This window comes from Tenrec ecaudatus, chromosome 6 (assembly GCF_050624435.1).
Source record: "Tenrec ecaudatus isolate mTenEca1 chromosome 6, mTenEca1.hap1, whole genome shotgun sequence".
Taxonomy (NCBI): Eukaryota; Metazoa; Chordata; class Mammalia; order Afrosoricida; family Tenrecidae; genus Tenrec; species Tenrec ecaudatus.
This window is the reverse complement of record NC_134535.1, coordinates 98,624,722-98,637,889: the sequence shown is the minus strand read 5'-3', so window position 1 is coordinate 98,637,889 and position 13,168 is coordinate 98,624,722. Positions and strand designations below refer to the sequence as shown.

Sequence of the window (13,168 nt, the reverse complement as noted above, 5' to 3'; positions counted from 1 at the left end):
AGAATGAAACACTGCCTGTGCTGGGCCATCCTCACAATTGCTAGGATCGAGCCCATGGTTGCAGCCACTGTGTCAATCCACCTCGTTGAGGACCTTCCTCTTCTTCGCTGCCCTCCTTTACCAAGCATGGAGTCTTTCTCTGGGACTGGTTCCTCTGGATAACCTAAATCATGTGAGATGAAGTCTGGCCGTCCTGGTCTCTAAGGAGCATGCTGGCTGTACTACTTCCAGATAGATTAATGTTTGTTCTTTCGGCAGTGCATGGCACTTTCAGTATTCTTCACAAGCACTGTAATGCATGTGCATCAAGTTGTCTTTAATCTTCCTCTAGTCAATGCTCACCTTTCATATGCAAATGAAGCCACTGAAAATATCATGGCCTGGGACAGGCACACCTTCGTGCCACTTAGTCCTCAAAGTAATGTCATTGTTTTTCGACATTTTAAAGAGGACTTGTGTCATAGATTTACCTAATGCAATGCATAGTTGAATCTCTTGGCTGCTGGTTCCAAGAGCATTTATTGTGAATCCAAACAAGACAAAATCCTTAGCAACTTCCATCTTTATTCCATTTATCATGATTTTGCTGATTAATCCCGTTGTGAGGATTTGGGGCTTCTTTCCGATGAATTGTAGTCCATACCGAAGGCTGCAATCCTTGAGCTCCAGGTAAAGCAAATGCTTTACACCCTTCTTACTTACCAGCCAGCAAGGGGTGCCATCTACATATTGCAGGCTGTTAGGAGACCTTCCTCCACTCGAGATGCCTCATTCTTCCTCACATCGTACAGCTTTTCTGATGATGTGCTCGGCACACACATTGAACAAGGGTGGTAACAGATACAATCCTGGTGCACACTTGCCTGGTTTGAAACCATGCAGTAGTCCCTTCTTCTGTTTACACAGCTTCCTCATGATTGGACAGGGTCTGCAGGCTTACAATGAAGTGTTCTGCACCTGTCATTCTTCCTGAGGCCAATCATAGTTTGTTATGATCCATCGAGTCGAATGCCTTGGCATAGCCGATGAAACACAAGTAAGCATCCTCTGGTATTCTCTGCTTTGATAGCCAAGATCCATCTGCCATCAGCAGTGATATCCTTTGTTCCATGTCCTCTTCTGAATCTGGCCTGAACCTCTGGCAGCTCCCTGTCAATGTGCTGCTGCAATCATTGTCGGGTGATCTTCGGCAAAATTGTACTTGCATGTGATATTGATGCTATTGATTTTTTTAGCCAAGATTTTTTTAAATGAACCTTCTTTTTCTCTATGTGTTCTGAAGTTCAACATCAGAGCTTTGTTCGCTGGAAAGGACTGAAAACTCAACAACCAAGTTTTGGAATTTTTAGGATCAGCCTGGGAGGGAAGGTCTTCACTTTTCCAAGAAAGATTTCAGGATCAAAGAGTAAGAACCCCTCCTCTGAGGTTGGGCTCCTTTCTTTACCAGCAAGCATGGTAGTATGCTTTCAAGTAAAATGAGAATGGCAGGTCTCCTTCTCAGAAGTTCGTTTCTAGGCCACTGACTGGTGAGCACTGTTGCAGGAGAGGAGTCTGTCTGTCAGAACAGACAAGTCCTAGCAATGAGATAGAGGTGGGGTGTTCTTGTCCCTCTTACATCCAATTCTGTAAGACAAGCCATGGCATGATTTTCCTTGAAATTTGTTTAAAATAAACATTGAACCCTGCATATTTCATGGACATATTTAATTTTCATAAAATACCCAACCTATTTTACTATAGTCATTTTGTATCTTTTTGAAAATTTTCTTATTATGCAAGTCTGCATTCATAATGCCCAAGCAAGGTACTCTGGGTTTAAGTAACTTGGATTAACTGACTTGAAATCATCTGATTTCCCAGGTTACGTTTATAAAAATAGGATGAAATTGTAAAAAATAAACAACAACCTGCCTGTTCTATGACAACTTTCCCCCCACCTCCCCCTCTCCCATGTGCCCCCAGAACTGTCGGTCCCGTTGTTTTCTCTTCCAGATTGTTCATCCAGCTGATCTTATAAAGACCTACAGAGATAATAACATGCACAAACACAAGACAGAGCAAATCCAAGAAAAGAAAATAAAACAACAATAACAAGCCAATGACAAAAAATGAAACACAACAACAAGAAAGAAAAGCTTGTAGTTAGTTCAAGGACTATTTTTTGGCCTTTAGGAGTGTTTTCCAGTTGAGTCCAATGGGGTCCTAAGCCCTGGCCCCAAAGTCTATTTTTGGTATTCCTGGGGACTTCGTTGTTCTGTTCCCCCTGATGTTCTGTTGTGTGCCTTTAGTGTTTTGCATCGATGTGGTGGGATCAGATCAGGCGGAATTCCCACACTGTGTCTCCAGTGTTGTTCCCTGTAGGGCTATAGGTCAGTGAGGGATGTCGTGTCTAGTGGGGCCTGCCATATGGTCTTCTGTGTGGATTGGCTGCTCTGAGCTGGAATCTCTTCATTAAGACTTGGTGGGCAGGATGTGCTCCACTCTCTCTTCCTCCCCCTTCATTTGCTCCCGCGTGCTCTGATCAGACACATCACTCTCCCTGAGCTGCAGATTCAGTGCTGTCCTCTGAAATAAATTTTTCTCGGGTTTTTGGATTATTTAAAGATGCTTTGGATGGTTTCTATGGCATCAATGTCTCTGAATGTTCTCTGACCTTAATTTCCTATGCAAATTAAGAGGAAGTGTGATTCTGTGAATGATTCCTCTGAAACACACACACACCCTCATGGTACCTTTCTAGTTACCATGCAACGTAATCCCCGAATACTCCATTACCAAATTTCCACTAAATGATTAACAGTCTTTTTCCCACTTGTTTGCCTTGCTAGTGATGTTCACTTTGCTGGAGTAGCTCTAATTCTCTTAAAATGCCAGTTTTAAGCCCGTCTCTATTTCAAGGTCTAGAATAAGCCTCCTTCATAGTGTGTGTGTGTGTGTGTGTGTGTGTGTGTGTGTGTGTGTGTGTGTGTGTAGTGCATGCCATAGTGGCTCCATAGCTAGGCATTGGTGGTTCAAACCCACTAGCTGCTCTGTGGGAGGTGGATAAGGCTGTCTGCTCCCAAAAGGAGAGACAGTTTCAGAAACCTTAAGCAACAGTTCTACTCTGTCCAATCAAGGTGGTGAGGTGTGACAATCAACTTGATGGCAGTGCTCACCTCCCTGATACGATCGCTGAGGACAAACGGGTACATAAGCAAATGGGGTGAAGAAAGCTGATGGTGCCCGGCTATCAAAAGATATAGCGTCTGGGGTCTTAAAGGCTTAAAACAAGTGGCCGTCTAGCTCAGAAGCAACAAAGCCCACCTGGAAGAAGCACACCAGCCTGTGTGATCATGAGGTGTTGAAGGGATCACCTATCAAGCATCATCAGAACAAAAAATCATATCATAGTGAATGAGGGGGGTGGAGTGCGGACTGGAGACCCAATACCCATTTACAGACCACAGGACATCCACTTACAGAAGGGTCTCCGGGAGGAGACGAGCCAGTCAGGGTGTGATGTAGCAACGATGAAACATACAACTTTCCTCCAGTTCCTAAATGCTTCCTCCTCCCCACTATCATGATCCCAATTCTACCTTACAAATATAGCTAGACCAGAAAGTGTACACTGGTACAGATAGGCACTGGAAACACAGGAAATCCAGGGTGGGTGGATGATCCCTTCAGCACCAGTGGTGAGAGTGGCGATACTGGGAGGGTGGAGGGCGGGTGGGTTGGAAAGGGGGAACCGATTACAAGGATCTACATGTGACCTCCTCCCTGGGGGATGGACAACAGAAAAGTGGGTGAAGGGAGACATCAGACAGGGCAAGATATGACAAAATAGAGGGGGAGGGGGAAGAGAAGGGGAAAATGAGGAGCTGATGCCAGGGGCTTAGGTGGAGAGCAAATGTTTTGAGAATGATGAGGGCAATGAATGTACACATGTGCTTTACATAACTGATGTATGTATGGATTGTGATAAGAGCTGTATGAGCCCTTAATAAAATGATTTTTAAAACATGATAGCAGTGGATACACACATACATGCATATACTGGGGAGCTTCTGAAAGTTCATAGAAAATGGAATTAAACAGTAATGGCATGTCTCCAAGAACTTCTTAAAAATTAAATTGAATTAAAAATTTTAAAAAGAACTTCTTTAGCAATGACACATCAGACAAAGGCCTTATTACTAAAATCTGCAATACGCTGCTAGCCTTCGATAAGGAAAGAACAAATAACCCTTTGAGAAGATGGGCAAAGACCTGAACCAGAGATTCACAAGGCAAAAACCCAAGTAGCTAACAAACTTATGAGAAAATGCTCCTGATCATTAGTCATAAGGGAAATACAAATTAAAACAACTATGAGATACCACCTAACACCCTCAAAGATAGCCCAATTCAAATAACCAAAAAACAACAAGTGTTGGAGGGGTTGTGGTGAGATAGGAACACTTATCCACTGCTGGTGGTTCTGTAGGTATGTATAGCCATTATGGAAATCAAAATGGCAATACTTAAATGGAAATGCAGCTACCACATATGACCCAGAAATCCCCCTACTGGCCATAGACCCTGAAAAAGTAAGAAACAGACCACGACCATATACCTGTGCTCCAATATTCACAGCAGCACAGTTCACAATTGTAAAGAATTGGAAACAGCCTAAATTTCCATTAATCGATGAACCAATTAAAAACTCTGGGATAGATATACAACGGAGACTAGGGATCCCTAAAAAGCAGTGATGAATGCATGAAGCACATCGTCACATGGGAAAAATTGGAGGAAATGATGCTAAGCAAAGTAAGCCAAGCACACAAATATAAATACAACATGAATCCACTGAGATAAGCTTTAAAAAAAGCACAAGGGGCATAGAGGAGAAGCCACCACATGCACACATTCCTGGGGCAAAGTCCAGGCCCTCTGGAAGGGGTCAGGTCCAACCCAGGGCTGCATGTGGCAGCCAGCTAAAAAGGACGGGAAAGGGGGGGGCATGGTTGTGGGGAAACAGCGCATCACCCAGTCATGGGGAGGGCATTATCTATGTCTCCACAGGAAAGCAAAAAAGGGATAAACCTGATCCTGGGGCACCAAGCCTCAAGGGCAACAAACGACCCCTCCCCAGAAAAATGCTACAGAGGACAGCATGGAATACAGCCCAGCAAGAGTGATGGGTCTCCCAGATCACACAGAAGCAAACTAAGAGGGAGGGGAGGAGGGAGGGAGAGAGAGAACCGCATAGGTCTACCAAGCCTGGAGGATGACAGGCCTGCTCGTAGCAGTCAATGCACAGAGAGGAACGTGGGGCTGGCTTCACCATGAGACGTGTCCCTCCTCACTGGTCCACAGTGCTATGGGAGACATCACTGGAGACACAGTGTGGGCATTGTGCCTGGTGTGACCCCCCACCCCAGAGGGAAACACAAAGGGGCTGCAACAGAGCAGCAAGGGGACCAAAGCATTGAACCCCGAGAAATCCTGAAAACAGACTTTGGAATTGGTAGGCAGGGGAGTGGTACTTCAACCCGATCCGAAAACATTTAGACGCGTCAGCAGACAGACTTGGAACTATTTTTAGGATTTCTTCTTCTTATTTCTCATGTCTATCCATATAAGATAGGCAGGATAACCGATCCCAAAGAGAAAAGTCACAGGGCCGATGGCTTTGGGGGGACACTGCAGAGGAGGAGGTGGGAGGAAGGGGGGCCAGGTAACAAGTCCAGAGACATGGGAACAATGAGACATCTAAAATTGATGGTGAGGAGGGGGTAGAATGCCCGGTAGGGTTTGTTCAAGCGCATTGTAGCTGAGAGAAAGTACTGAGAATCAAATAAATGTAGAACATGACAGTGGGACAGGAGAAAAATAAAAATAAATATGGGAAAGAACTAGGAGGTAAACGATATTTATAGAGGTATAAACATAGACATGTACATATGTAAATATATTAATATTTTAGGGATCTAGGTCTATTTACATATATTTAAATGTTAAGAATTAAGGTAGCAGACAGGCATTGGGTCTTTACTCAAGTCCTCCCTCAAAGCAAGAACACTTTGTTCTAATAACCTGGCATTCTGTGATGCTCACCTTCCCGACATGATCTCTGAAGTCGAAATGGGTGTATAAGCAAATGTGGCAAATTAAGCTGACGGTGCCCAGCTATTAAAAGATATAGCCTCTAGGCTCTTAAACGCTTGTAGTTAAACAAGCAGTCATCTAGCAGGGAAGCAACAAAGCCCATATGGAAGAAGGACACTAGTCTCTGTAATCACGAGGTATCGACGGGATCAGGTATTGGGCATCAGAAGACCCCAAACAAACAAATATATTGATGCAAATGATGGGGGTTGGAGTGGAGACCCAAAGCCCATCTGTAGACAATTGGACATCCCCTCATAGAAGGGTCACAAGGAAGGGATGAGCAGGCCAGGGTTCAGCATAGCATTGACAGAACACACAAGCTTCCTCTAGCTCAGTGGTTCTCAACCTTCTTCATGCCGTGACCCTTTGATACAGTTCTTCATGTTGTGGTGACCCCGAACTATAAAATTATTTTCATTGATACTTCATAACTGTAATTTTGCTACTGTTAATGAATCAGGCAACCCCTGTGGAAGGGTTGTTTGACGCCCCCAAAGGGGTCATGACCCACAGGTTGAAAACCACTGTTCTAGTTCTTTAATGCCTCCTCCCCCCCACTATCATGACTCCAGATCTACCTTACAAATCTCGCTAGACCGGGATATGTACACTGGTACAGATGAGAACTCTCAACACACGGGATCCAGGACAGACAAACCTCTTGGGAACAGCAATGTGAGTAGTGATATCATGAGGGTAGGGGGAAGGTCGGAGAGAAATGGAGTAGAAACAGGGAACTGACTACAGTGATTGATGCATATTCCCACCCACCCAGGAGGACGAACAACAGAAACATGGGTGAAGGGAGACAGCAGAAGGTGTAAGACATGAAAATAATAATAAATTATAATTTATCAGGGGTCCACGAGGGTGGGAGGACGGGGAGGGAGGGAAAAAAGAGCTGATACCAAGGGCTCAGGTAAAAAATGTTTTGAGGATGATGGCAACATATGTACAAATGGGTTTGATACAATTGATGTATAGATTGTTTTAAGAGCTGTAAGAGTCCCCAATAAAATGATTTTTTTTTAAAAAAAAAGGTTACCTTTAGTGAGTGAATGTCCCCTCTACTTCCTCAAGCAACAGTACAAGCAATGGCACTTAGTAACCGTCTGCTTTGTGCAGGGAGTGTCAGTGGAGAGCTGGTGGGACGGCAGACAGGACGGTGCATGCTAGAACATCCATGAGCCAGTTTCTCCTCTAACATATGCACTATCTGCTTAATGAAAGCAGGCCCCGTTTCGCCACGCTTTGTGGATATTTTCTGGAATTATTCCTATATTTCCCATCTCTTTGGCAGAAAAACGATGTATTTATTTGTTCAAACCAGTACGTGTATAGAAACATGTAGCAGAGAACTGGAAAGCTGACCCAACCCCTTGTTGCTCTCTTTTTCTCCCTGGTGGGGAGAGGAGATGCCCAATGAGGAGCCAGCGATCTTGCATTAGGAGGAATCCCAGTAACCAAAAGATTGGGGGAAAGAATGCCTGGTATTTTAATGAATTTGATTAAATTAATCCTCTGCATTAGGAGACTGTTTGACTTTCCATTTCCTTTTCCTTGTATAGATCCAGGATGCTGACTGTTGAGTAGATAAAAAAAACATAACTGGGCCTGGTTCTTGGTTTTCTTCAGAATGTGTCTGACATGTAGGACAAGACTGAAACCCCACATATCCTCAAGCTACAAAGCCTCCTTTTAGAAGTTGTGTAGAATTTTCACACAGTGAGTCAGGTCAAGAAGTTGTTTTAAAGACATTCGGTCCAAGGTGTCTAGTTTCTCATTCAAAATATCAAGCCAAACCTTAGAATCTTTTTCCTTTCAGATAAAAGGAATTCAAACTTGGCTGGAATCTGGAGTCTACTCAGCAGGTAACAAAATCCCTTTAAAGCCACCTCTTGAATAACAGTGAGCCCATCAATCATTTGTTCCAGGAAGCTTAAGAAAAACAGATGACATAACACATCCGGCTAGAGTGCTCTGAGTTATGCCCTCTAATGTTTGGTAAGCACTACCTGTTATTTGCTTTTTAGTCTCCAAGTCTCTGGTTTGCTTCAGCACCTGGAGCAGCCGAGGTACGCCATTTAGTTCAGCCACCTCTAACTTGTTGTCGTTGTCTTCAAAAACCAAGTTTCTCAATGCCCCACACACGGCTCGCTGCACATCTTCATTCTGAACTTTGAGCAGCTGCAGAAGCTTGGGTATGCCATGGAGCTGGTTAACCTGGAGAAGAAGCAGGTGGATATGTCACATCTTTACTCATTTTGAGGTGGCATCAAGACACCCAGCATAACTGACCACAACACTCAAGCAAACAACAACTCTGTGTGGCTCAATCAGAGACAGGCTGTAAATTGTAGCGCCACTATACGAGAGGATCGCTATCGAAGGGCTAACAGTCAACTTGGGGATTCAAGACCGGAACCTATGAAATAATTAAATGGCAAAGAGGGGACCCAGGTCTTGAGAACACTAAGTGGGGAGACAAAAAAATCCTATGGAAGAACACCAAATTACATTCATGTTTTTCCTAGGTCAGACCCTACAAGTTCATGTAAAAGAAATGAAAATCATCTGGAACAATAGAAAGAAAAACTCATTTACCATGGCAACGCCAATGGGAATGCAATCTAACCCTAAGTGCAAGCTCTTTTTGTTGCTGAATATTTCAGGCATGTATATAGATTTCACAGTACTTCTATTTAATTAAACACAATTTTACATGGTGTTCTGAAAAAAAAAGTTTCTTCTATCCAAAGACATGAGAAAGAGCAAGCTATTAGAGCAAGGGACAGAACTGAGGACAGGAAGGAAAAAGAGGGTTTAGATTGTGAAACCCACGTCTGCTTCAGAAGAGCCCACACGACTGAGGAAGCTGGTTTCGCGCTCCCGGCTGCAAACAGGCCCTAAGACACGGAGAGGTGAGGCAAAGGGCTGGTTCAGGGAAGAGCGACCCTGTAGACTGAGGGCTTTCCTCTCATGGGGAGCATTAGCATCTGGTCTTTAAAATTGTAAGTTGGCAAGAGCTTTTGGTGATCTACTTTCACCCTCTTGCTGCAGAGTTTTGGGACATAAACTGTCGTGAATGGGCATGAGCTTCATACTCTTTCAAAAGAGGCTCGTCACTTGTTTTACATTTATTATCTGCTCAAGAGAGCACTCGCCGAGAGAGTAAGCTGTGCCCTGGCCCGGAGGCCCATCTTCACTGTCCTTATTTTTGCCCATCAAAGCCTTTCACAGGCAGGGCACCAGCATTCACAACAGTCTTCCAATCTTATACTGTTGGTGGAGATGTGGGAGAAGACTGGCAAGCCAAGAAAACAAGGCCTGAAGAATAATCTTGGAACAGTAAGTATATTAGTAACAGTAACAATAAAAATAACAGCTCCACCTCTACTACTGTTACCACTGCACCTGGAGTGGTTGGCAACGCTGAGAGCTTCATGCATGTTGTCTAATGAGCATATTTGAAGACATTAAAAGGAAGTGGCTCTTGAGCTTTTATGGTCCTCGGTGACGAGGGGGAGTCTCCCTGTGGGCGCTCTTCAGAGAAAGCCTTTGTAGAGCAGTAGATGGATGGGAGAACAGCAGAGCAGTTTTGGAGCGTCCTGTCTGAAGCCATTTGAATATATTTGCATGGCAATGCTAATGAGAAAGATTCCCTAGCTGTCAGTTAAATCTGATCCAAGAGATCACCGATTTGATCCTTTCCCCCAGGACTACACTCCTCACACAACTAGGCAACCCATAACTCAGAGCAAAACCGCTGGGATGTTAGGGCTTCCCTGACTCCCTCAATGAGTACAAAATGGTGATGTACTAACTAAGAAGATGAAACTCACCCTACACATGTCATGCATGCCAGCCCGAGCTTCCCTGGGGTGGCATACACACCAGACGCACAAAGAACACTCCAGTTGCCCTGATGTGCTTTGGCAGCCTTAGAAACAGGTGATTACTTCATTTAGAAGTTGTCCTCTTCAAGGCATGGGGGTAGAATGGCTAGCTCCTCATGCTGCATCTGAAGCCGCCACACTAATGACATGGAGCTTGCAGGCCTCTCCTGCTCTGGATGCCAGTGCTTCTGCTAAGCATCTCTGCCTCCGTCCCCCTTCCCTTTCACCTTTATCTGGATGGCTTTCAGCACTGGTGCCAGACCTGAAGCAGGCAGCTGTAGGCACAGCAGTGCTCAAAGAAATGCTAAAATCCTGCTAGAGCTCTGCTTACCATATAATCTGCCTCCATGGTGCCTGGCATTTATCTCAGGTTTTAAAATAGATCCCAGTTGCTTTCCTTATTTATCAAGCAAACGGACACACACTGCGTTAAATGCAACATACAGATGACATTTTTCCTCAATGTGTTTGATCCATAAGGATCAAAGTCGAATGCTCGAGTCCCTTTGAGTTCTGGGAAGAAACTGGGGCAGGAGCATTCCCAGCTCTGAATCCTCTGGGGGTTTGACTCTCCCGTCCCTCCACTCTGTGGAGAGATGAAAAAGAACAGACTGACACGGGTGCCTTGGAAGCTGGCAACAGCCTTCAGTGGGGACAGCGTCTAAACACATGAAAAGAGCAGAACCATAGGTTCGAATCTCAGCTTTTTTCTATGAATTTATTTTGATTCGATTCCCTGCCAACCCTAAAATCATGAAACAAGGAAGGTTTCTGGTGGCAAATAAGCAGGTGTAAGGGAACAGACTGGCACTCTTGGGGCACAGTCTCTTGCACGCCCCTGCCCCTCTGCTCCCACTTCCTTGCCCTGTCTGGAAGGCACAGCTCACTCTGACTCTCCTTGGCATGGCCCTCCTCATTCTGCAGGACCCAGCTCAAATGCCACCTCCTCTGTGAAATGTCACTCGTTTTCCCTCCTTCCCCCCATTAGAAGCAGTCACTCCTGTGAATTAGTATAGTCTTTCAGGAAGGCAACTAGCAATGTGTGTCGAGAAACTTCTTAAAATTTTACTTCTAGTAACCGATCCTTGGAAGACAATCAGAACTGCTGACACAGACTAACATGCAAACATAGCAACTGCATTATTTATGAAAGTGAACAATAAAAACCCCTAAGTGTCCAACAATGGTGGGAAGGTTGGTTAACAATCGATGTACCAACATCCAGACGCTGAAGTATCCAGGGGGAGAGGCAAAGCAGTGTTGGACTGACAGATATTTTCCTAGTCATTCATTCTGTCCCTCCTCAGTTAAATGAGGATTCTTTCCCCCACAACAGTCTTATTGACAAGTAATTTACATATCATAGAAGTCAACGGTCCAATCAATCACATGAAGGAGAATTGTACAATCACCCCAAAAATAATGTTTTTAAACAATTTATTGGGGCTCATACAATTCTTATCACAGTTCATACATATACATACATTAATTGTATAAAGCACATCTGTACAGTCTTTGCCCTAATCATTTTTTTTCCTCTTTTCTTTTTTTACATTTTATTAGGGACTCATACAACTCTTATCACAATCCATACATATACATACATCAATTGTGTAAAGCACATCCATATATTCCCTGCCCCAATCAATCAAAAATAATTTTTTAAAGAATATTTCCCCTTCCATGGATTTAATCGCCTGCAAGGTGAGTTACGCAATCACAGTCCATTCTAGTGCCCCCTCCCCCTCCATCTCCACCATTTACTCCTGAGACTCCCTCACCCTCCCCGCCATCCACTCCCCATCCCTGCATTCCCTATAACCCCTGGATCGGTTATTCTCATTATGCATCCACTCCGCCTGTGCTTCACAACTGGGAGAGCCACCAGAAAACAACAACAAACAAAATCACTCTAAGGTGGTAAGGCTACAAATGTAGAATACAGACAAAGACAAACAATGCTTAAGAAGGGACAGACCCCCAACAACATGCACAAAGTCAGGGAAGAAATTTCTGGCATGGAACTGGAAAGAGATAATGGCTTCCAGAACAAAATCAGGTCCATGTCTAGAGGGCAGTCAGCTGGCCGTGCACCAAGGTCGGTCCAGCGTAATCACGACGGCAGTGATCTCTGCCTGTGGCTAGAGCGGATCTACGAGCGGCTCAGCCGACTGGACGCTCTGCCAATGGGGTTGAGCTCCCACAGCGCCCCAGAGCCCCCCGCAATTTGGGTGTTCATCATGTTTGCTCTGATGGTTTTCTCCTCACTAGATTCAAATTTTGTAATTGTCACCTCTGGATCACACAAGCTGGCGTGCTTCTTCCATGTGGACTCAGGTGATTCCTTGCTTAGATGGCTGCTCATTTAAATGCAAACCTCGAAGACCACAGACACTATTCCAGTTGAGAGCTGGGCACCATCTGGTGTCTTCCCCACCCTTTGCTGTGGCGCCCTCACCTTCCGTGATCCAAATGAGGATTCTTGAGTGAGCTTAGCAACCCCGTGTCAGGCCCACAGGGTAGCCGTTATTGTCACCATTACTACTGTGCACTCACTGAAATGAATTTTATAAAATTGAACAATGGGAAAATGCTAACGATAAGGTTATTGAGGGAATCGAATGAAACTGCTGTGTATTTCTATGCACAAATACAGATATGAAGAGGGGAATTAAATCCAAGGGATTAAGAGAAGGAGTGAGGGCATGAATCATGAAAGGGGCTGGTTTATAATTTTTAAAGAAACAAAAATTTTTACATATTGCTTAAAATTAAACAACAACAACAAATCCCACGTAGAAAGCGATATATTTCTTTTGATTGCCACTCTGGAAATGCTGTATTTAAAGAATGTGGAGGGGAAAACCCAAAATGATAACTATGATGGGGCCACGGGTACACTTTTGGTTCTTAATTTCTCAATTTTCTAGCAATGAGCTATTATTAATTTTGTAATAAGATTTTATAAGACACATGACAATCACCGAGGAGCACTGGTGGTATAAGGGGACTGCACAAATTGGGGTTGCTATCTGCAAGGTCAGCAGTTTGAGTCAACCAGCTGCTACTCCTCAGGATGGGACTTTCTACACCTCTAAACAGTTCCAGCCTCAGAAATCCGTAGGTGCAGTTCC

General features: G+C 44.3%; 1 protein-coding gene across 1 annotated transcript in view; it reads right to left on the bottom strand.

Annotated features, from left to right (window-relative positions):
• The window catches only part of PKP2 (plakophilin 2), a 107,346-nt gene that overhangs the window by 46,689 nt on the left and 47,489 nt on the right, over positions 1–13,168 (bottom strand). Inside the window, exon 5 of the mRNA XM_075551892.1 lies at positions 8,154–8,361. Within this exon, the coding sequence (XP_075408007.1) occupies positions 8,154–8,361 (208 nt within the window). The remainder of the gene's footprint in view (positions 1–8,153; positions 8,362–13,168) is intronic.